The sequence below is a fragment of the Silurus aristotelis genome (assembly GCF_946808225.1).
Source record: "Silurus aristotelis genome assembly, chromosome: 11".
In the NCBI taxonomy this organism is placed as follows: Eukaryota; Metazoa; Chordata; class Actinopteri; order Siluriformes; family Siluridae; genus Silurus; species Silurus aristotelis.
The window spans coordinates 22932348-22957986 of record NC_139584.1 but is presented as its reverse complement, the minus strand read 5'-3'; the positions used below and the strand labels follow the sequence as shown (position 1 = coordinate 22957986).

At 40.4% G+C, this 25639-nt stretch overlaps 2 protein-coding genes across 6 annotated transcripts in view; both read right to left on the bottom strand.

The window, feature by feature from the left end:
- Positions 1-8822, bottom strand: part of mib2 (MIB E3 ubiquitin protein ligase 2) — a 67199-nt gene extending 58377 nt beyond the window's left edge. The window contains exon 1 of one of the 3 annotated variants that reach the window (XM_083554434.1): positions 8148-8822. In XM_083554434.1, the coding sequence (XP_083410560.1) occupies positions 8148-8160 (13 nt within the window). In that variant the 5' untranslated portion in view covers positions 8161-8822. Of the gene's footprint in view, positions 1-1575; positions 1712-4232; positions 4476-8147 lie in introns of those variants that run through there. The other 2 variants (XM_083554435.1, XM_083554433.1) reach the window with 2 other exon arrangements.
- A 6672-nt stretch (positions 8823-15494) lies between these two features.
- ubiad1 (UbiA prenyltransferase domain containing 1) lies at positions 15495-23080 on the bottom strand. Of its 3 annotated transcripts, XR_014535545.1 has the most exons (4): positions 22841-23080; positions 21766-22336; positions 15753-16560; positions 15495-15637 (listed from the first exon to the last, which is right to left on the bottom strand). XR_014535545.1 is itself a non-coding variant. In XM_083553420.1 (3 exons), exons 2-3 carry the CDS (start codon positions 22316-22318, stop codon positions 16073-16075), a joined length of 1041 nt encoding a protein of 346 aa, XP_083409546.1. In that variant the 5' UTR covers positions 22319-22336; positions 22841-23080; the 3' UTR covers positions 15495-16072. The 3 variants fall into 3 exon arrangements, 2 of the variants coding, with proteins under 2 accessions (XP_083409546.1, XP_083409547.1); XM_083553420.1 differs by having other exon boundaries at positions 15495-16560; XM_083553421.1 differs by having other exon boundaries at positions 15495-16560; positions 21766-22332; positions 22841-23066.
- Between the last annotated feature and the right edge of the window lie 2559 nt (positions 23081-25639).

Below are 25639 nucleotides of genomic sequence, written 5' to 3'. Positions count from 1 at the left end.
ACTACATCTGATGTGTACACCAATCAGCCATAAGATGACAACCAGTGACAGGGGACTTGAAAAGGGTTGATTCTCTCATTATACGGCACCTGCCAAGTGGAGATATATTAGGTAGCAAGTTCTCGAAGTTAATGTGTTTGGGCAAGTGGACCAAGTACACTCACTCCTATATGACAATAATATTCCCTAATGACAATGCCCTCATTCAGCTGGATAATGTGCCCCGAAGCACTGCAAAACTGGTCCAGGAATGCTTTGAGGAACATGACAAAAAGTTTAATGTGTTCATTTGGCTTTGAAATTCACAAAATTTTGTAAGACTGGACAAAAAAAAAAAAGTCAGATCCATGAAGGCCCGATCTCACAACCTATATGACTCAAAGGATCTGCTGCTAACATTAACTTTATAGCTGATGGGTGGAAATACCTGGATATACAGCCATATGATACTTTTCTAATAACTCCCACCTGGATTACAAATGATGAATAACAGCCTCCGAGTTCAAATCATCTGAGTTTTTCTGACAAAACTGCACATGAACCAGCAATTACAGGATAAAGACTACAACAGGAAATTCTACTTCCTGTGACTTGGTGCAGCCTGGCCACATGTAAACACTATTCAGACAAGTTCCTGAGTTTCGGACAGTACTCGAGAGTACAGTAAGTAAAACTGGATAGGGGTTTATAGTCAGTTGGGGGAAAAAAAATATCAGGAAACATTTATTCGTCACTGTGTGGTTTATAAACTTAAATAGCAAAGTGGTGTACTTAAACCACAAGTGTTAGAGACAGTGTGGGAAATGAGAGTGTTGCAGATATTAAACTGTTTACAAAACGGGAAATGAGAAGAAGAAGAAAAAAAACCCGAAACAAAACACTGGCCTCCACCTTTTACCTAAAAAGTACAATAACCTAATCCATTTGGTAAAAAAAAAAAAAGAAAAATCTGAAAAATTATAATAATAATAATAATAAAATATACTAATAAAATATAATATAAGTGGGACGTAATAAAAAGTGGGGTTTTTTTGGTATTTGGTTACCACAAATCAACCAAATGTCCACCAACAGACACACCATCTAAATAACCAGCTGATTTATGAACCTTTTGCGAATTTTAAGATTTGGACGCAGAAAAGCAGTGTCACTCTAAATGTCTTTTTCATTTGTGGTGACTGAACTCCAGATCCATCACCTCCATCAACAGGGGTGAAAAGGCAGAAAATGGAATTCATTACAGGCTTTTTGTTAGGCACACATGGTGACCTGCAGTTTAAAGAGGGAAATCAATAATGGCCCTGGATAAACACACTGGGAGCATTACAACCAAAAAAAAAAAAACCCAAAGGGAAATCGGTTTTCAGTTTCCAAGTGCTGACACTGAAAAGCGTGGGTCTTTTTTTGTGTGATGTGAGAGCGAAATCCGGAAGCGTAACCTCAATGAAAAACTCTTTTATCATGACCAGTTCCCTAAATGTAGGCTAAGCCACCTAGCAGTTCTTATCAATAAGCATCATTATTTAGTTGCTATTGCCCAATGATTCTCAAGTAATGAGAAAGACAGGATCTTACACTTCATGGACCACAAGTCGACACATCCTCTGTGGTCTGAGCATCTCCTGTGGTTTAATTTCCAGTTAGACATTTAACTTCGCCCCTCTCTCGCTTGCTCACACCGTGGTGCGTCGGCGAGCTCTGCCTCGTGAAATCTCTCAGCCTGTTGCTTTTGGCCACAACATTGTTTGAGTGAACTTTGCTCCCTGTTCAAAGATTGACACTGCTCTTCTGGACCAAAAGGTGTCCCTCGAAAAAACATTTGGACATCGCGTTCAAAAAAATGTACAAGCTTTCCTCTAAACATACAACATGACGTACAAAATCATCGGCTGCTGTACACCGGATAATCAAATGACATTACCAGCATACGCTCATTAACAATACATATTATCCGCAAGGAGTGGTGGATTAGCAGGCTAACAAGATAATCAAGTTTTGTGAATCAAGAGGAAAACTGAGAACTATTGAGACAGGATAGGATACGAAGTCTTTTGGGGTGTCCAAAAAGAAATCTGACGGGTCTACTTTTCTGGCCATGAGCTTCAGAAACAAGCTCTGTTCTCGTACATGTTTCTCTACCAGGAGTACCAGGATAGGAGCAAAATACACGTTCATCAGTCACTGGAGTGGAAAAGATGGCTGTCTCAAGTTTTATTCCAATTTTACCAGAACCAGATAGAGGTAATTAAATATAGTGTGGATGTGTGTAGTGTCAGGTTAGTGGTCTGGCTTAGGAGAATAATCAAATTTAATAAGCATATCTTTTCGATTCGGTCTTTACACACACATTCCCATACGTTATACCTACCGCTTTTTCTTCCAGTGCTCTTTAAGAACTTAAAAAAAACTTAGTGGTCGAAGAGCAGAAACTCGGTTTGCATGCTGAAGTTGAATTCCTCGACCAGCAAACGGAGAAATGACCCACTTCCTGAACTAGCTGAAGAATTCCCAGACTGTTTTGTAACATTACCTCCGGGTACGCGTGCCTGAGATACGAGTCGATTTCTATTTTAAACGTATCTTTCACGAACGAAAAAAAGCTGCATTCTTTCCACTTCCTTGACTTTTATGTTGGTCACTTCATTACGGTTTACAGGGCGAAGCTAATCGCCACAGCTGGTATGCTAACAATTAAAACTGGTGGTAATAGACACCTGTTGAGGTCCATGAGCCGTCTGCTAGTGCTAGATTTCTCAATAAATAAATTCCTATTGGGGAAAAACAAATTTGAGAAGTTTTCCTAAGTTGAGCCACTGCCGCTTGCTGTAACTTTGCTCATGCACACTCCATTGTTTTATAAAGTGTTTTTAAGGGAAGTGGTATCTCAGTAGTTGAGATGTCGAAATTCTTTTTAAAAGGGCAAGAGTTCAGCACGGCTATGCTGCTGATCCTGGGCCAAAACTCTAACCCTCAACTGCTCAGTTGTATCAATGAGATGTGTAGGTTGCACAGGATAAGGGCATCTGCCGGAACACCACAGATGTAAATGTTCTCCAGTTCTATCATATGATAAATTAATTTCTACCAAAACTCAAAGCTGAGTGAAAAAAATAATAATAATACAAATCAGCTGAATATCCCTAAAACACTTCAGTTGGCTTTGCTTTTTAGAGTTTCATTTTGGTCGTTTACAGTTCACAGTTTCAGGTTTAACGCTTTTAAAGCTTTTCTTGACCAGAACTATAAAAACGGGAACACTGAAATGGTAAAACCTAAACTAAATATACACTATATGCACAACGGTATATTTTCCAACCACGTGTGGTTCTTCCCCAAACTGCTACCACAAAGTCATAGGCATAGTATTGTACAGGACGTCTTTAGATGCTGTGGCATTCAATTTTCCTTTTACATGAACTCTGAGACCCAAACCTGTTCCAGCATGACGATGCCCCTGTGCACAAAGTTAGCTCCGTGAAGACATTCTTTACATGTGTTGGAGTGGAAAATCTTAAATGGCCTTCTATAGATCTCTGACCTCATCGTACTGTTGGGATGAATTGGAAAGCTGACTGCACCCTAGGCGTCCTCTCCCTATAACAGTACCTGACTCAACTAACACTCTTGCGACTGAATGAACACAAATTTACACAAGCAAAATCCAAAATCTAATTTAACATCTTTTCAAAAGAGTGAAGGTTACTATAACAGCAAATGGGGACTAAATATGTAATGACGTGTTCAAAAAAAGGACATCGGTCTCTTATGGTCAGGTGTATGTATGTATGTATGTATGCATCTATACTATATTCAGTCTCACTAAAGTGCATGTTATTCTGTTCTTCATTTCCAAACATTTAAACCAACCATTCCTTCTTTAGTAGCCACATTGGGACTTGTGCATTAAAGAAAGTGTGCATTAAAGAAAGTCAGAAATTAACGCGTGCACAGGGGAGAAAGTTTGCGTAAAGCATTAGAAACCTTGATAAATGCTATTTGTGATACACACTGGCTCACTCACTCACTAGTGAACGTTGCGGGATGGTGGCGGATTGCCGACTTCATTCAAATCAAAAGCCTGGCACAATTTACACCCCGGTGCGTTTCAAACAAGTAATTAACAAACTCATCCGGTGTCATCAGCACAACACGCTGCAACTAACTATCACAATCTAGAGATTCGAGACAAGAACTTTTACAGCAGTATTATTAAATCACTGACACTCACTCACCGAGGCCTTTCTGAAAGTGTTTCTCAGTTGAAAGAAAAAAAAAAGAAGTAGAAAAAAAATAAAGAAAACTGCTGCAGGTCACGGGAGCTGGTATGTGCTGTTGGAACACCCGGTCACCATTTAGTCCTTAGTGTTGCTTATCAGCAAGGATTAGGCAGGAGGGCAAGGGGGGGGGGGGGGGGGGGACGAGCGCAGAGCTTTCAGCTGACGACTCACACCCACTGCTCTGTTGCACACATTGCTATTTCTAGCGCTGGCAAACCACAGTCACTCGCCCCCCCATGCAAACACACACACAGAGTAATGGACATCCACACTACACAACTACTGCTGCTGGTTGAATGCGTGTATATGCACGTTATATACCATGTAAATGTACATACGGTGCGTGTAAGTGCACGTGGTTCTGCTTAGAACGTCTGTGATATTCTGAAGAGAAGAGGGGTTGGGTTGGTGCAAGAGAGAAACAGTATAAAAGCTCAGGGAATTCTGTTTTGATCTGCCATTGAGATTTAAGTCTTATATCTGTAGATCCTGAAAGCAGAGAAGTGGGCGAGTCCAAGTGTGTGTGGGTGGGTTGGTGTAGGTGGGTTCACTGCCATTAAAAAAATAAAAATGAAAAGGCAAAGCCCAGCTTTGGGAAACATGGATTCAAGCTTGGTACAAAATCGATTTTGAAGAATCACAATCATCTTTAGCTCCTGACAGCCAAAAAAAAGAGGTAGAGACAACATGCGAGTGAAATATCAGCTTTGCGGTCTTGAACTGCTTGTTGGCAGTGGCGAGTGTGAAAAAAATAGCCTAGATCCTGGATTTTTCAACAGTTCCAAAATAAACAATGGTGTCTCTTTTATTTTAAATAACCCTTTACCAAATGGGTTTTGGTTGTTTATTAGTTGTTTACAAATTGGTTGTTTAATGCCCACGCGCGACTGGCATTTTTCACCGTTCTTGTCGCTGTTTCCTGGGTTTGAATGAGTCTAAGTGATAAACAGCAACAAGCTGCAAAATAAAAAAACGGAAAAAAAAAAAAAAAAAAAAAAAAAAGGATTTTATCATAAGTTTAAAAACTCTTGTGCAAATCACTACAGGTAAACGTGTCAGTTGTCTCATCTACTATATTGGGGTGAAATATATCAAACGTTGCCATTTCTTCGTTTGATAACTCGTACTAGCGTTAAATCATGAATTGTGAAGCTCCTACAATAGGTACAGTTTTCCAGGTCTGGTAGTGCACTTTAATCAACAGTAAAAAGTAAATCACTGCGTATCATGTTGCTTCTTGATCAATATTACTTAGAAACGCCTTGTATATCGCACAATATTCGCTCGCTTCATTCTACACGCACTTCTTTGTACTCACAGAAAGCATTTTCAGATTTCAGGCGTGCACACAGCTGCTGAAAGACTGAAAGCAATGCGCACAAGCAACAAAATGTGAACACTTAAATACCCTCTGCTCAACACCAGTATGACAAAACGCCTGATATTACATTCTTTTGCACATAAAGAGACATGAATGAATGAATATTTGTTGAGATCAAGCTCAAAGGCATGCTCATATTGAGCTTCTTTGTGTTCTTGGTTGTGAAATCGAGACACTGCATGAGACACCCTGTGGTTATGAAACTATTGTAATACATATGATGTTTTTTGTATTATTTGGTTATGACTGCTGCCAGCTAAATAATACAAAAAGAATCACTTTGTAAATGCAAAAAAAGAAAAAAATGATAATACGAAAAACTTCAGAACACCGACAAGAATTTAACTTCCCGTCATTCGTTTCTGTAACATGCACAGCACCACAAATAATTCAACTCGAATCGCGGTGCTTTAAAGAGTTTCATAACGAGTGCAAGCAGCACAAACTGACCCCATATACCTCTCTATTAGGTTTGATCACGATTGCTGATTAATAGTGCTGACTGTAATTGAATTAATAAGCCTGTTTAACAATGCATTAACATTTCCACATTGAGAGTTCATTAACACCTGTATGGCAGATTATCTACATTATGTGTTTTATTATGCATGTCTATATAAAATAGAAAAAGGTACTATGTCTATAACTGTTGAACTGTATCTACGGTGAAGCTTCATGAACATTAATAGTAGGAGTCTCCAGTGTCGGTGAAGCTTCTATTAACATCAAAAGCATACGTTTTCCGCCACAGGAAAGTCCTCAGGACTTGATAGAGCGTTTTCAATTAAATACGGTTATTTTATTTTTTATTTCTTTTATTAAAATAAAAAGAAGATTGCGAGAAAACATTTATAGTTGCCATAGGGAAAGTGATAACAAGAAGTAACATGTCTTGAAGATGCTCAACATGAAATGGTTTTCCACTATGCAAAAAAAAGCTGAATAAATAAAACAGAGCTGATATGAAAAAATACATTTGGGACATTTGGCAGAAGACAAAGGAATCATCTCGTTTTATACAGCTGAGCAGTGGAGAGTTATGGACCTTGCTCGAGGGTTCAGCAGAGGCAGCTTGGCATTGCTAGAAATTGATCTCTTGTTCTTTTGATTAAAACATCTTAACTGCTGAGTGGTTTTTTTTTTTAATACCATTCTACTTATGCTTGTCCTAATCATATTTTGAAAAGTAGACTAAATATAGTAACAGGATAAATTGCACCGGGGAGCAATTTAGGTGCTGAGATGAACAGCAGCACTCCTATTTAGTTTTAAAGCCGGCCAGCAATAAACACAACACATCACCACACACACACACACACACACACACACACACACACACACACACACACATATCTGGAAAACCCTACAAAATCCCCTACTGGACAAACCCAACACGTTAATGGCAAATCACATGTAGCAGGTTGATATTTCATCAGCATCATGACCAAGCCAAGAATTCAATGTGGCTCATGATTAAAATGCACTCAGTGTGAAATAAAGTATAACATTTCTTTATTTTTTTTTCCTTTTCTGCAAACTTTAAAACCATCTTACGCACACATTCCATTCCTGCAAACCAACACAGCATAAGAGATGATAGCAAACGATAAAGCCAGACTTCTTGTGCAACACTTTTGTCATCTTGAGTGACACTAGAAACCCTTGCGAATCTGATACGCTTCACACTCAGGTTAGAGCAGGATTGATCGGAAATATTGCAGAAATCGGAGAAATCCATAAACGATCCACTGGAATGTAAGTGAAAGTCTCTTGAACTGGCACTGGTGACCTGACAGATGTGGAAATGAAACGCAGGGTTGAAAAGCAACCATTAGCTGAGAAAATGCTCACACTCTCATGAATCCCATTTTGGGTCACAAAAGCTTTTACAGCAGGAAAGACTGCTTATTAGTACACGGATTGAGATGCATGCTGCAATTTTAGATGAGATTTTGCATAATGTTATGCTGGACATCATATGCATATATTTGCATCTGTTTTTTTGGGGGGGTGGAGTTATTAAGTATACACAGATGCAACGCATGCACATGACACTGCATTCTGCAAAGATCTTATGCAAACCATACGGCTCTGTATGCAGTAATAAAGGACTGATTGAAGTGTCTACGTGTGGCATGCAATATTAAAGAATTAGACTGGTTGATAATCAATAATCGATCCCAGAGCATTTCCATCGGATCTGTTCTTTTCTGTTCATCCAGTACCGAGCAGCTGCCTAGCTGTATTGATAGTATTCCACTCATTGTTTTCGCAATATACAAAACAAACAAACATTTCATCTCGGGAATAATGCCGATCTGAAGGGTTGAGGAACCTCACCGCGATGGAGGAATGGAGAGGGACTGCATTGGATTCCGTACGATTTATTGTCCATGCACTGAACCACTGATCGATAAATAATACTAAACCATCGCACCAATATTGTTAAATATCGCGATTGGAGGAATCAAAAGTAAGGATCGTCTTACCTGTGGACAGCATTAATACCGCCGCGAGGATCTCACCTTCCCAGCCAGAGAATGTGTCTAATGGTCAAGCCTTAGATAAACGTGAGAGACGACCATAACGGAACAGTCATGTGTGTCACCAAAAACTAGACAGCTTCACCTCCCCTCTCTCTCCCTCTCTCTCTCTCTCTCTCTCTCTCTCTCTCCTTCTCTCCCTCTCTCTTATCTAGCAGCAACCAGACACCGGGTTCAGCACGGACTCAGTGGCAGCAAGATATCTTCTCTAACCTCCCCCTGGCTTTCCCCTTTTTATTTTAATTTCAACTCCATACAGGCGACGAACGACCGCGTCAAAAAGCCCGACATCTCTGTCCGTGCTTAGCGGAGCCGTCGAGACGGAAGTCAAAACACAGGAGGCGTGCTATGCTAACGGGGCTTCGCATTGACACTCCCACGCGCCGCTCGTCCTCTCTTCGATTCAATTTTTTTTGTATATCTCTTTTTTTCTTTAAACAATAGACGCAGTGTAGAACACTGAGTCTAATACAAACAAAAACATAAAATAAATCCGTTTCTGTACACGCTAGGATGACAATCCAGTTTCAACGCCGTGTTGTGTGTGAACGCGGAGCGCGAGCTCGGTGCAGCTGACAGCTGTACGTCATCCGCTCGCTCGCTCGCCCTGGACGCTCGTTACTAGCGAGAGTTAGTGCGCATGCGCGCAAGCTTCACGTTAGATTCAGGATCGCGTTGTTTTTTTTTTATTCTCAAGCGCAAATTTTTTTTTGGTGACATTAAGACCTAAAAGAGGTTTATTGTTATGCGTGGTTGTTAATGTGCCTTTAAAAAAATGTTGTTGTTGTTGTTTAATAACACTCGTGAAGCGTGGAAGGCACTGCTGCCATGGCAACGCGCGAACGTCGCCTGGACGTGGTGCGCGCGCGCTCTCTGCAGTTCAAGGTCTAGACTGTGTGTTGAGAATGCAAAGCAGTTCAATTCAGTGCAATGCAATTCAAATCAGTGCAACTTCGTTCAATAGAATTCAATTCTATTCAATGCAATGGAATTTAAGCAAATTCAATTTAATGCAAATCATTGCAATGCAATTAAGTTGTATTTGTATAGTGCTTTTCACAATGAAAATGGGATCAAAGCAGCTTTACAGAGATAAATCAATTATAAGTTTGTATAAGTTTTGTGCCTATACGTTTTTTCCTTATAATTTTACAAGGAACCATTACCCAGTGGTTACTGTGGCAAGGAAAAGACTCAAAATAAACCATCCTCATCTGGGTGCCACCGAATGTTCATGTCATTACATTTCCATCATTGTTGAGGTGTACTGTTTAGTGATGGTGCTTAAATTCAGAAATGTTAACTGATATTAATTACAGTCCACATCCATCCTCATATTTCTTGAGTTGCCCAGGAACTTTGTAGATCTTTAGGCTGTTGATATGGAACCATCTTCAGCTTCACAGAGTGGACATTAATTGAAGGGGACGTCATTCGAGGCTTTGGGATGAATCGGGCAGATTCGAAGAGAAGACAGGAGCACTGGTCACTGAGAGAGAGAGAGAGAGAGAGAGAGAGAGAGAGAGAGAGAGAGAGAGAGAAAGAGAGAGAGAAAGAGAGAGAGAGAGAGAGAAAGAGAGAGAGAGAGAGAGAGAGAGAGAGAGAGAAAGAGAGAGAGAGAGAGAGAGAGAGAGAGAGAGAGAGAGAGAGAGAGAGAGAGAGAGAGAGAGAGAATTTACTCTCTATATTTAATAGTTACCCAACGTGGCCCAAACATAGAGCCAATCTAACAATCTGCACCAGTGGTGCAACTGCACATTTCCTGAGGGGTGCACAAGATTGCCACCCCCCTCCCCCTCCCAAAAAATAAATACACTCCATGCGATGCCACCCTTGTGCGGTGCCTCTATGTCTTGTATATACTGCATAACTCATTTTTGCACCTATGCCCAGCACATGACTTTGAGATGTTACAGTGCACACTTCACACGTGCACAAGCATGTGTTTCTTGCATTTGCATTATTATAGCTTTGTACATTTCTAATGTTTTTTTTCTTAATTTCTTAATTTATGTCATACGCTGCTTGGAGGATTCACAGAGTGGAAATTTTATTTTAGGGTGTAACACAGTGGTGTCAAGCTCAATCATAGAGGGGGCCAAAATTAAATACTGGGGCTAATAAGAGGGCCAAATAGGGTCAACATTTAGTTAACAACAAAAACAGGATCAAGTGTGAAAATAAAACAGTAAGTAAAAGCAGTATGTTCTTCTATTATACATATTTGCCTGGGCAGGATGCTTGGCATCATTTAATTTCTGTCAGTTCATTAACGCTGCCACTTTTAAGCTCTTAAACAAAAAGCCCTTAACCCTCAACTGCTTAACCCTCTGGATAAGGGCGTCTGCAAAATGGCATAAGTGTAAATGTCTCTGTATGCTATAGATTCCTCTTTGCTGGAATTAGGAGCTGCAAACAGCTGAAGATGTTGAGGTTTTTGTTGGGAGTGACGAGGATGGACAGGATTAGAAATGAGTTTATTAGAGGGACATTGCATGTAGGACATTTTTGAGACAAAGTGAGGGAGGCAAAATTTGAGATGGTTTGGACATGTGCAGAGAAGAGACATGGGGTATATCTGTAGGAGAATGCTGGGGATGGAGCCACCAGGAAGGAGGAAAAGAGGAAGACCAAGGAGGAGGTTTATGGACGTGGTGAGGGAAGACATGCAGGTAGTTGGGTTTAAAGAGGCAGATGTAGAGGACAGGGGGGTATGGAGACGGATGATCCGCTGTGGCGACCCCTAATGGGAGAAGCCGAAAAAAGAAGAAGAAGAAGAAGAAGAAGAAGAAGAAGAAGAAACATGTTTCACCTGCCTCCTCATTTTACAGTGTTGCCCAACTTTACTAATGCTTTAGATGGTTGATTGAGCAACTCTTCACAGCCATGCTTCAACGTATAGAAAAGCCATTTACAAAAGGTGTTATAACAGCAAACATGAGCTACATCTTTAAATGGTCTGGTTTCTGCATGGTCACTTTTGGCCATACATTGATAGTAAAACAATTCATTCCTGCTCTAGACATATAAAGAAGTTAAGAGTAGGAAAAGATTAGCACAGACGTGTTTAACATGATGTCAACCCTACCAACATCTGTGAGAGCGAAAGACAATCTGATGCACACAAGGCTGTGCAAATCACCCCAAATATGACACCATTCTACTGTAGGGCATTGGAGGAAACTGGAGAACCCTGAGAAAACCCACAAGGACACAAGTACATACAAGGAAACTCCACAAAGACTCTAAATTGAGTTCAGGATTACACCCTTGAGCTATGAGGCAGCAATGTTAGCTATGAGGCAGGCACTAGTTCAGGCCCTAGTTTGTTTAATCACATTTTCTTTAGCTATCAGGTGCAGCGATTTTGGATCTTGCATTTTTGTGTTTGAAAGCTTACCAAGCTACACATAGGGATATCAGTGAGGTACTTGGGGTTTAGTTGGTGGAGGGTGGAGATTGTGATATAAGATGTTCTTTCCAGTGGATCTGATATAAAGCAACAATATTTACAGGGCAAGCTCACTTTGCAGTAGATCAAACCCTAAATGACGAAAGTTGTGCAATCATTGCTTCTGTTGCTTTCTGGCATCCAACCAAAACGCATTACACTTATCAGTGAAATCCCTTGAAATTAAATTCTGGCCACGGCACTTCCGGGTTTAAATTGATTACAGAATTACTTGTGAAAAATTAATCGTTTTTAGAGAGGCAGATTCCATAGCAAAACCATAAGTCTTCATTGTGGTCGTTGTTAGGAAACAGCGCCGTCTGCTGTTTAAAGCGGCACAGCACAGGTTGCTGTGTGCATTCATTAATAAATGTAAATGCAATTATGTAAATTGTGGTAGAAAATGTGGTAAAAAAAAGAAATAAAAAAAAAACTTAATACACCGTTATAAGGAAACATTCCACTTTTCTGAATCACATCACCTTTTTTTTGCTCCTTCATATCCCTAATTTGAGTATAATTTTAGACACTGACATCTCTGTAGTGTAGTGTGAAAGCTGGGGCATGTAAAATAGGTGGGAGAACCATTTGGACTCAGTAGCCTCCCAGTAGCCTAGACAAGGACGTCCCTAAAGATAAGTGCGTGCAGGGTGGAGGTAAACAACATTATGCCGTTTTTACATTCTTTGAACTTGTTTGAGTTTGCACTAGAATACGTCATGGAAAGTTGCGGGGGCCTCAGCTTTATCAGAATTTCCCAGACACTAACATAGATTTTGCATAAAGCATTTAAATAGTCCAAAACTGTGCAGTCTACATTCGAGGACAAAAATGAGAAGAGAAAACGACTGTTCTAGCTTATTCGAACTGTTCGAGCTGTATATTGATTATTATGTGATGCCTGGTCTTGTTATTGGATCTCATTTTGAAACTCTAGCTTGGTGTCTAAATAAAATGTCAAAATGTAGATCTTTTTCACTTCACCACCATGAGAAAACTATTCATCCGAAAGTGTGTGAACACCTGAATATAACATTTATGGCAATTATTAGACACAGTTATCCAGAGTGACATATCCCACTTATTTAACTGAGCATTTAGGGGGCTAAGGGCCTTTCTCAGGGGCCCAGCAGTGGCAAAGCTGCGATTTGAACTTATGACCTTCTGATCAGAAGTTTAATACATTAACCACTAACTATCCAATACAATAAGTGCTACATATTGTGCTCTCTTTCACAAAATTTAGTTACCAATATTATGCATAACAAACGTCAGATCAACCTGAAATCATCTTTCTATTTTTTCCCTTATCTTCAAAACAAGTGTTTGGTATAAGACCAGTGCTCTTACCACTCCACCAAAGGACTATTGGACTAAACCATGGCTTGACCACTACTTAAAATGCTACCATACTATAAACATAGATACAGTAAACAATAACTCATCATTAATATGACAGATAATGACATTTAAATTACTCCATGAAAACTGCAAACCCCAAACTCTAGTAGGAGACAGTAGCATGAGAAGTGATGCAGTATCATCATATAATTGATCACTACACTAAACAAACAACGTAATGTAATGCATGGACTTGAAAAATATGAGTCTGTTATTGTAACAACATGCTAGAAAAAATGTAGAAGAATGTTCATTGTAAAAAAAGTAAATCACGTTCGCCATAGATCATAACACGCACCTTAATGGACCATAAAATTCTAGAAAATGTGTAGTCTATTGTGGTTAATGTAAGTTGTCATGTAGTTTATTTTACCTCACTTTGCTCGAAGTTTAATTCCAGAGAATATGTGTCCCAGTTTAACAAACGGAGAATAAAAAAACTCCTTGGCTGCAATTGGATGACTGATGATGAAGATAAGACGTGTGATTGGCCAAGGAAGATGAAAAGATGGAATGCCAGCGAAGAAGAAGAAACTTGTACTATTAGTTTAGGCAGGGATGAAGAAACTTGCACTATTAGCATAGCAAAGATGAAGAAATTTGATTAAATGTCGTCACACAGACGTGCAGCACACAAGTTCTTTCCCTAAACTGTTCTGTTCACACACTAGTATAGGACGTGTCTTTGTATGCTGCAGCATGAAGATTTCCCTCAAGCTAAGGGGTAAAACCTAAACCTGCTCTAGCATGGCAATGCCCCTGTGCAAAAAACGAAGTATATGGAGACATGGTTCCCCAAGAAACTACACTGGCCCTGACTCCCACCCTATTCCCCCACCTTTCAGATGATTTGAAGTGATGATGGAAATTCCCACAAGCCCCTTACTCAAAAAATTTCAGATTACCACAACAGCAAAGCAAGGATTAAATCTAATAGCATTTGGATGTGATGATCAGGGCTCTACAAAAATTTGCCCATGTAGCATATTGGGAAACTACAAAATGCCCTTTTTGAATGAGGAAACCTTTAATCCATATATAGACTACATATAGATTCAAATAATGATGCGGCTAGAAATTACGAACGAGTTCTTAAGCAGTTTAAGGTACCAAAAAGCTTAAAGCCTTGTAATAATATTATATAAATGTTACATTAAATATACCCTTCAGATGTACAAAAATGTACCTGTCCTTTTGTATGTTTTGTCTTTATACAAAGTCTATATACTTTAACTTTCACCTTTAAAGACGTCTTTAAGCGGTTGGGTGGTGATAAATCATAATTCATCTTGTTCTCGTTCATTACGCTCACAATTGAATTTCATCCCCACCTTCTCAATCACTGCTGATGATGTGGTTGATGATGTGCGACTACCTCAGGAGTGTCAGCACTATGTTACAGCAATCTGGTCTGGGCTTAAAAGAAATCGGCCCGAGCCTCCCTTCTTTATATCATGCTGCGTAATTTTCCTACAATTGTTGGTGACTGGCAACCTTTTAACTGCTTATCATATTAGAGCTTTTTCATACATTCAGCTCTAATTAAAGTGAATACTTACAGCTAGCAGTATACAATATATTCCCATATGTATTCATGTGAAATAACGTGTTGATTCATTTGTGGTTAGTGGGTGTAAGACCGTTGTAAAATCGTATAGAACTCGAATATTAAGATTTCAATTATCATCAATTAACAAAAACCAGAAGTTTAATTCTTACTAAAAATGGTATGTTGAAGTGACGTCGGCGACACGTGTGCTCAGGAAAAAAGGTAAAGTAGCAATTATGAGTTGAGGAACATTTCAAAGCATTCTTCCCTTTTAGAAAGTCAGTAACTTTCCGCTTGGTCATTAAATCACCATCTGTCATTTGTTTGATCTGCTTATCTGAGTATCTCCAATATATGAACAAAAGTATTGGGACACTTGACTTTTCCACCCAAAGTTAAAGACACGCCATTGTATAGAATGTATTTAGATGCATTGGGATGAAATTTTCCCTTCACTTTCACTTGGAGATCCAAACCTGTTCCAGCATCACTATGCCCCTGTGAGCTCCATGAATATATGGTTTACATGAGTTGCAGTGGAAGATCTTGTCTGCTATAGAGCTCCGACTTCATCCCTGTTGAACACCTTTGGGATGAATGCAAACGCTGACTGCACCCCAGGCCTCCTCATCCCTACATCAGTACCTGACTTTACCAATACCCTTGTAGCTGAATGAGCACAAATCTCCACAAGCACACTCCAGAATCTAGTGGCACATCTTCCCAGAAAAATAGCGGTTAATATTATAACAAAATGTGGACTGGGAGGTTTAAAAGGCACATACAATCTTGTGCTTGGGTGTCCACAAACTTTGAATGCTGTGACATTGTTTTTTTGAACCTTTTTTGTCATGCAGTATCCATGATCAAAGATGATTATTCATATGAGATGTTCATGAATCATATTTTTATTCTCCCTTTTAGAAAGCTTCAGTTCAGGTTTGGATCTGAGCAGCCGCTTTAATGTGGAACAAGCCGGTCAGTCTCAACGTGCTGAAGCGCTGAAGCCCACAGTACGTCTGGCTCAGTTTATTCCTACACAATGAAAATGAATGGATTTGAACAGGTGTAAATTTAGGATCATGGACATGTCACAGATTTTTGCAAATGTTCTGCAACTGCACAGTTAATAAACAAACTGTTTACACACCGTTTCAAAGAATACTGATGTTTCCAGCAGGTTCGGTACCTCTGCAAAGTGTTCGTTAATCCTGAAGCATAAATTAAACAGTAAATAATTAAATTGAGGAAAAAGTTAACTATAAAAAAAAAAAAAAAAGACCTGGTGTAAAATCTTTTAAATCTTTAACACAAAAAAAACGAAAAGTTCACTATTGTCTCAGGCGGTATAAAGTATTTTTCAATATGGCCGGTCCTATTTATTTATATATATAATTCAGAAGGTACCAAGTTCAATATTTCAAAAGTCAATTTGTTTTACAGCATAAAAATGAGTGAGGAGGCGCTCTTTTATAACAGTGGCAGGCTCCCCGTCGGGGACAGAATGATCCCGAAGACGTAGAAAAGTCCCACGAGCAGGTTGAGCTTGGCTGTTTTAAGCGGGATCTTGCTGTAGTGCTGACTGCGGAACTGCCGCTCTAGAGGGAAGGCCATGGGCAGCGTGAGCAGTGGCAGCGCCATGCTGATGGTGTAGCGCGTGGCCAGCACACAGAACACCACGTAGGGTGCGAAGAGCAGCACGTTGTAGAGGACGTAAGAGAGAGCCGGGCCGGCCAGGATGGCGAGCGTGACAATGCCGGCGCTGCGGTCCGACTGCATGTCCCGCGTGTTGTTGCTGTGCAGGATGGCCTCGGCGTGCAGGGCGAGCGGCACGGCGTACACCAGGGGCAACACGGATAGGTGACCCACCTGCACCGCGTGCGCAAACAACACGGCCAGCGGCCCGAACGTGATCAGGATCACCACGTCCCCCAGGGCCACGTACTTGAGACCGATTCCTGTCCAAAACAGAAGTGACAACCCTATATAAATAATTCATCTACAAAGGCTATCAATTAGAACGAACATCAAAATTTAAATACATTAAATTAAAAAAATATAAAAATATACAAATGTTTGTGGACACCTGATCGTTTGATTTGTATTCATTGTATTCATCCCCATTTCCTGCTATAATAACCTCCACTCTTTTAGGAAAATTAGAGTTTGGTGTGTGCTTGTGAAGATTTGTGTTCAGTCAAGATTTAAAAAATTGTTAGTACAGTCAGGTACTGACGTAGGGGAAAGAGAACTGGGGGGCAGTCAAATTTTTTCCTTAGGTTTGCGTTCAGAGCTCTATTGCAGGTAACTTAAGATCCTTCACCCCAACCCATGCAACAAAAATATCATCATGTAGGTGGGTTTGTGCACAGGTGCATTTTCATGCTTGAACAGTTTTGGATCTACTAGTTCAAGTGTGGAGAAATTTTTATAATTAATTAATTAATTAATTAATAAATAATAATAATAATAATAATAATAATAATAAAAAAGACTCGTATATACAATTATGTGCCTCTAACTCTAAAAGCAAAACGATCTGTTTAATTGTGCTTATTACGAATCCGTGTGTAGCTCGTGCCGCTTTCCAGAGTTCTTTCATTGTTCTGTGTTTGCAGGGATGTCATCCTGCACCTCTGTGACTATGAGCAACATATAATCCTGATCTCTAGCTGCTGCCAGAGGGGGCTATAATACTGCAAAAACTCTGTGATGATCAGCTCAACACAACCTTCTTCAGGCCTCTGGATTCTGTATAACCAGAACAAAAACAGTGCACACACACACACACACACACACCCCAAACAGATGTGACAAAAATGCTAGTGCGATTATCAAACACCTGCTGTGAGAATGAGAGGGTGACACAGTTGGGGGGAGAGAGAGAGAGAGAGAGAGAGAGAGAGAGAGAGAGAGAGAGAGAGAAGAGGAAGAAGAGCAAAGAGCAAAAAAAAAAAAAAAAGCCTAGGATTTGACCTTGAGTGCCTATCATGTGGTAGAAGCTTGGAGAAGAACCACATACAGCTGGAAAAGTCTAGGTGTCCCAATAGTCTTTGTCCATATAGTGTAAGCACTTTAAACTGTGCCCAATATGTACACCAATCAGGCATAAAATTATGACCACCTGCCTAATATTGTGTCCTCCGTTTGCTGCTAAAACAGTCCTGATCCATCAAGCATTAACAGCATTAACTTTTTTTAGCCAGCCTTCGCTCCCCTTGTGAATCAGTGAGCCTTGGCTGCCCATGACCCTGGACCCCGGTTTCCCACTGTTCCTTCCTTGGACCACTTTTGATAGATACGGGATTTTTGGAGAACTTTGATTAATCGGCATCGGCCGGTTGTGCTGCAAATTAGGCAGATTATTAGGCAGGCGCATCTGACGCACCAAACCGTGCGTGTACGTTTTACGATCACTTGAGAAAATATAACTCTCCCATACCAGCAGGTGGCAGTAGTCTGTAATCGGCATTCAAACAGGGACACCGGAAGAGCTAGGATTGTAAATACATAAAGCAAGCAGCTTTAATACCTGCTACGATCATTACTAATTGATTTGTGTGGATTTTTCTTCAATTGTGTCTCCTAAGTTACAAAGATGAGCAAGAATGACAACAAGCGTGTTCCGTTTACTTTTTTCTCATTGCTCATTCGCTAAGCTAATTAGCCAATCGGAGTTCTCTTTCTCACTGCTCACTGTCCCGAGCTATAAGTTCTTATCATTCATTCTTTATCCAGCCTTATATATTTCATTGGTTAAATATGATGCTACTTTTGGAGAGAGAATGGACATAACTTTCTGAAACTGTATTGTTAATGAGCCTTTAACCATCTGTGTTTCAAACTGCACTGATTGGAGAGGCTTGTGTTGTTAAATAAACGTTTAAGTTAAGCAATTTTCTGTATCACGTCTTATTAATTAATGATATGTTAGATCTTATGAGATGAAGGGGCGGCCAAAATAATCGGCATCTTATATCGGCATCTGCCAGAGAAAAACCCAAATCGGTCGACCTCTAGTTTTCGAGACGCTCTGTCCCAGTCATCTAGCCATCACTATTTGGCTCTAGTCAAACTCGCTCATGTCATTACGCTTGCCCGTTTTTCCTGCTTCTAACATCAACTTTGAGAACAAAATGTTCACTTGCTGCCTTATATGTGTGCTTTAGTAAGGTAGGATTCTGACTTTTGTATATCTACTTAACTCAGTTGATTCTAGTGTGTTATTTGCATTGTCACCCTGAATAGCATTAATTATTCTATAGTGTCCTATAGTGCTGATTTTTTAGTGTTGGTCTGTGCTTCTTAGTTCTCTCAGGTGATTAATCGAGGGTAATTTCAGTCTCACTTGAAGTGTGAATTGTTGGCAGGCTTTCACATTTATACTGAAGGTCGAAGGTAACCCTGCTAAGGCCAGTGACGCTCAGCGTTTATATTGGTACATATATTGGATAAGAAGATTGAGAAAATCTGCCAAGCCTTCACATCCTCCCCAACAAAGACTAAACTACACAGCCAGGAATCGACTACTCCTTTGTTGCCAAGCTTCTCAAACATAGCAGAAGAAGTGATACTGCAAGTCAAACAATCTTGCAATCTCACCACCTGTCCTCTGGATTCAATCCTATCAACTACACTTCAGACTATCTCACAAGACCTCTTGGTGTTCATCTCCAAGATCATCAATGGGTCGTTAGCATCTGGTCATGTTCCAACCACCTTCAAGCAAGCCAGGGTCATTCCCATCTTCAAGAAATCTGCTCTGGATCCATCGGACATTACCAACTACAGACTGACATCACTTCTCTCACAGAACAACCTTCATGATTCAAACCAGTCTGGCTTCAAAGCAGGCATTCAACAAAGACGACCCTTTTGGCTGTCTCGAAGAAACTACATGCTGCTCAGACAGCCAAGCTATCGTCTGTACTCGTCCTCCTTGACCTTTCAGTAGCATTCGACACGGTCAACCATAAGACTCTTTTGTATATCCCTCAGGAGCATTGGTATCCACAGGGCACCTTGGGAATGGTTTGCTAATATGGAGGGGGTTCACATCTGCCCCACGCAGACTCTACACTGGTGTCCCACAAGGTTCAGTACTTGGCCTGACGACTCTCAGCTCATCTTTTCCTCCCTCAGATACCACAGCTTCCGCTCTGATCTCGGCATGCTTGCCGAACATATCTTCGTGGATGAGTGCTCATCAAATAAAAATCAATCCTAGCAAAACCAAACTGCTGGTCATCCCAAGTGATTCAGCTTCAGGTCAGGATCTCATGATAACTCTTCATAACTCTCTGCTCTGCCTTTCACTTCACCATTAATAATGTTATGACTGATCAGTGTGTGTGTATATATATATATACACACACACACACGGAAAGTATTCAGACCCCCTTAAATTTTTCACTCTTTTTTATGTTGCAGCCATTTGCTAAAATCATTTAGGTTCATTTCTTTTCCTCATGAATGTACACATAGCACCCCATATTGACAGAAAAACACAGAATTGTTGACACTGTTGCAGATTTATTAAAAAAGAAAAACTAAAATATCACATGGTCCTAAGTATTCAGACCCTTTGCTCAGTATTTAGTAGAAGCCCCCTTTTGATCTAATACAGCCATGAGTCTTTTTGGGAAGGATGCAACAAGTTTTTCACACCTGGATTCAGGGATCCTCTGCCATTCCTCCTTGCAGATCCTCTCCAGTTCTGTCAGGTTGGACAGTAAACGTTGGTGGACAGCTATTTTTAGGTCTCTCCAGGGATGCTCAATTGGGTTTAAGTCATTGCTCTGGCTGGGCCATTCAAGAACAGTCACGGAGTTGTTGTGAAGCCACTCCATCGTTATTTTAGCTGTGTGCTTAGGGTCATTGTCTTGTTGGAAGGTAAACCTTCAGCCCAGTCTGAGGTCCAAAGCACTCTGGAGAAGGTTTTCGTCCAGGATATCCCTGTGCTTGGCCGCATTCATCTTTCCCTTGATTGCAACCAGTCGTCCTGTCCCTGCAGCTGAAAAACACCCCCACAGCATGATGCTGCCACCACCATGCTTCATTGTTGAGACTGTACTGGACAGGTGATGAGCAGTGCCTGGTTTTCTCCACACATACCGCTTAGAATTAAGGCCAAAAAGTTCTATCTTGGTCTCATCAGACCAGAGAATCTTATTTCTCACCATCTTGGAGAACTCCATGCGGGTTTTCATGTGTCCTGCACTGAGTAGAGGCTTCCGTCGGGACACTCTGCTATAAAGCCCCACTGGTGAAGGGCTGCAGTGATGGTTGACTTTCTACAACTTTCTCCCATCTCCCGACTGCATCTCTGGAGCTCAGCCACAGTGATCTTTGGGTTCTTCTTTACCTCTCTCACCAAGGCTCTTCTCCCCCGATAGCTTAGTTTGGCCGGTCGGCCAGCTCTAGGAAGGGTTCTGGTCGTCCCAAACGTCTTCCATTTGAGGATTATGGAGGCCACTGTGCTCTTAGGAACCTTAAGTGCAGCAAAAATTTTTTTGGAACCTTGGCCAGATCTGTGCCTGGCCACAATTCTGTCTCTGAGCTCTTCAGGCAGTTCCTTTGACCTTAATGATTCTCATTTGCTCTAACATGCATTGTGATCTGTAAGGTCTTATATAAACAGGTGTGTGGCTTTCCTAATCAAGTCCAATCAGTATAATCAAAAATTTCTGGACTCAAATGAAGGTGTAGAACCATCTCAAGGATGATCAGAAGAAATGGAGAGCACCTGAGTTAAATATATGAGTGTCACAGCAAAGGGTCTGAATACTTAGGACCATGTGATATTTCAGTTTTTCTTTTTTAATAAATCTGCAAAAAGGTCAACAATTCTGTGTTTTTCTGTCAGTATGGGGTGCTATGTGTACATTCATGAGGAAAAGAAATGAACTTAAATGATTTTAGCAAATGGCTGCAATATAACAAAGAGTGAAAAATTTAAGGGGGTCTGAATACTTTCCGTACCCACTGTATATATACACACACACACACACACACGCACACACACGCACACACACTGTCTCCACTTGCAGTAGTTGAAAAAAAGAGAGGTTTGAATAATTGACTAAGCACGAGCAGTTTCTATTTGTGTATATGATTTTTTTGTGTGAGCATTTTAGCGACTTTTTATATACATTTGTTTTTACCTCCAGTGTACAAAAACGAGCTGGACAGCCCTCCGAAATAGATGAGCGCCAGATGCTCGAGCCTGAGCGTAGAAAGGAAATACAACAGCGTGGCGCACAGACATCCCACCGAATAGAGCACGGCGCCGAACATCACCACGTCCTGCGGCTCCAGGATGCGGTCCACCAGAGTCCTGTCGTCGCTCTTCTTGTGGTCGATTCCCTTGGAGAAATCGTAGTAAGTGTTCACGAGGTTACCGGCGCCGTGCACCACCAGGACGGCGACGGCGCACACCAGCAGGATCACAAAGTCCACGGAGCCCTCCAGCTTGTAGGCCAGAGCGCTTCCTAAAGCCACGGGCGTCAGAGAGGCGCTAAAGCTCCACGGCCGCAAGGCCAGGACGTAGGCCGCACACTTCACCTGGACACCTGAGGCCATCTTGGACAGCCGAGAACTCTTGCCGTTGCAGGTTCGTTCGGTTGGTGTCACTCCTTGTGCTTTCGAGCCGTTCAGGTCGTTCGAGCCAGGCAGCAAGTGCGTCTCTGCGGCGCTTTTCTTCTGGCCAGCTGCCATCGCTACCTGTGTTCCTGCCTCAAATACACACAAAGATATTCAAAGATCAAATAAAGTAACAAAAAAAAGAGTCTGACATAAAGGTTGAGGGTTACATTCTGGCTTAGACACACATGACCACTTTTAATGAGACATTTAAATATGAGTGGTGGGAGTTTAGGAATGAACCACGTGACCGACCGACTGACCAACACACACACACACACACACACACACACACACACACACAGTTTAATCGAGGTCAAGTGGTCAAGTGAGGTCAAATATAGTGAGCAAAGCAGCAAAATACTGGAGGACAATGAGCATATAAATCATATAAACCTCCTGTCAGCAGAACCAGCACGAGCTTCAAATGTCTTTTTTAAACCATTCCATGCTCATTTGATCTTATTCTCAATTCATTCAGATTGCTAAAGGCTAATCATGACTAGCCAGACTGAGATTATAGAGGATTAGGAGACACTCGTGCGCATTTGAAGTTGAGGACAATTCTCAAAACTAGTTAGCATTTTCCCCACATACCTGCTCTCTGTCCCACTGTGACAAGCTAAACGTTTATTTGACGCACTGTGGACACATCGTCCTGTGATTTATTCTCTCCTCCAGCGCTCAAATCCTTAACCTGCCGACACACTCACAGCCGACGTGTCAACTCTAAAGCTATTTAGCTTAGCAACCCAGCTAACATCCCTCTGTCAATAGCAAACTGCACACGCACGCCATTTCGTCCAGCCCTCTGATGTACAGCAACGTGTTCCCTCCGGGCGGAAACAAAATGCCCTAACTTGAGATCCGCACTCAATCATTTTTTGCAAAGCGTGTAAAGGAATCACATTCCCCCTTCATTTTTTTGTTTTTCTTTTTTATGCACACAATTTAACCTTTCGTTCTCATTATTTAAATGTGTACCACAGGAGGACATTATTAGATTCGATTATTATTATTATAGAGGCAGAACATTTTCACGATATAATTAAGTCGTGATTACGACAAAACTACTTATGTCGACATCATGAGAAAATTAAGTCACTGTCATGAGAAATCAAGAAAGACTGTGCTTTTATTATTTAGAGAGTGAACAATAACCAATATTCACAAGATTCACATAGAATATAGATTAACATGGCAGAGGTAGAGCTGCATCTTCCTGGAAACAGAACAGGAAAAAAAAACGCCTTGCTTTAATTTTTTCTTTCTTTCTTATGGACATGCATTCTCTAATAAACATACAAGCGGTTTCCACTTGGGTGTACTTTTATAGTCAAAGTGACATATTTATCAACTTTTTTTGTGGGAGGCTTAATCCGCCTCACACGTTGTTTACAAGCCCGATTTTCTGAACTCAAAACAATAAACTTTGGAAGGTTTACACAAGGCAACTGTTAACTGTTAAGGAAAAAGTTAACTTAGCAGTGACTTTCCTTGTCATTGTTATGATCCCCTTAAGCATACACCTTTATACCTTCAGTATGTCTATTTATGTATCTTTAATCTTTTTTCCCTCATAGATATCGTCAGGGCTATGTCTTGCTTTGAGTGGCCTGAGAGGTCATTTAGACTTCTTGATCCACCAGGGGGCCCTAAGATTTCTGAAATCCATATGCAAAAATCACACTTTACCATCATTTGGGGGTGAAAAAAGGTTGGCAGTTGTAAGGGAAGCCATTGTGCTGTGGATATCATGGCTTAAACAATGAGGGATTAAGTAGCTAATATTGTCTAATGTCAGTAAAAAAAAAAAGGTCCACTTCTTTGGCTTGTTGATGTAATGGAAAAGGTTAGTGGTTAGTATGGTGTTTTATCATTTATTTATCGGACAGTGCTTGTCAAATCTTTGCTGATGCCTGGTCTTTTATCATTTTTGAGACACATGAATCTGCCTTTTGTTTATATTCAACAAACTAAGTAAAAGGTAAAAACACCCAAGAGTTGGATAGTGAATGACTGGAAAAAAAGTTCTGTAGACAGATGAGTTTGACATTTCTGGCTTTAACAGAACAACTTGTGTAAGACAGGGGAGAAGATATTAGCAGACTTCCTCACACCCACAGTCAAACATGGAGGTGGTGTGGGGTTTCTTTTGGAGCAGGGAAGGTTGGCTACCATTCCATAATACATCACAATGCAATTACATCTGGACTACGACTTATTGGAACCGACTTTACCATACAACAAGACAAATGACCTGAATTGTACGTCCAATCTCTGTATGCGTTATTTAGAGAGCAAAACAGTCAGCTGGAGTTTTTTTTTTTATCTATCATGGAATAGCCTGCCCTTGCACCTAAATCCTACTGAACTGCTCTGGGGTGAACTTGATCGCAAGTTCAGAAATAAATCTCCAAATTGAGAAGAACAACTTTGGCAAGTTTTATTAAAGGCACAGCAAAATATATCACTTGAAAGTTTGGAGAAACGAACTGTCCGGATACAGAGAGTGTGTAAAGCTGTTATTCATGCTTAAGGAAGATTTTTTGCTTTTGTTTATTTTGTCAAAGCAAATACAGTTAAATTACCTAATTTTATTTGCATATAAACAAAAGTAACATGAATGTGTTTCTCAAAGATGTAAAAGTCCAGGTATTTCTAAACTTTTACATTTATGTTGCAGCCTGATAGTACAATCGTTCTAATTAATATTTTTACTCATGAATCTTCACTCAGTACCCCATAATGACAAAATGAAAACGGAATTCTGGAAATGTCTGTACATTTTAAAAGAAATATTACATGTAAATAAGTATTCAGACCCTTTGCAACAGAACTTAGCTCAGGTGCTTCCTATTTCTCTTGAATTCTCTCTTTCGTTTCTACAAATTTACTGGAGTCTACCTGCGGAAAAGCTTATTGATTGGACATGATTTTGGAATGCACACACCTCTCAATAGAAGGCCTCACAGCTGACAGTGCAGGTTGGTGGTATCTACTTAACACAAACATACAGTTAACAGTTTAACAGCAAGCAGAACAACATTAGAACACAGTTTACCACTATATTCAGACTATTTTTATGTTTTTATGTGAAAGTCTGCATTAGGACTGCAACATAACATGAAAAGGTTTGTCTCAAGTCTCCTTCCATGAAAAAGTGATACTTGATTTTTCTTGATTACACAGTTGCTTTTGACCATATAGTACAGTTATAGAAGACAAATGATTTGTAATTGCACGAGTTTGGTTTTTGCTCGCGTTGCCCCTAAAAATTTAACGGTATAAAATGTGATAGTTTTGCAAAAGTTCAGTTGATTGCTTTTTAATTAAAAATTAGTACAAATAGGTGCTATTTTTTTTCTAAAAGTAGAGTATGGTATTCAATAAAAC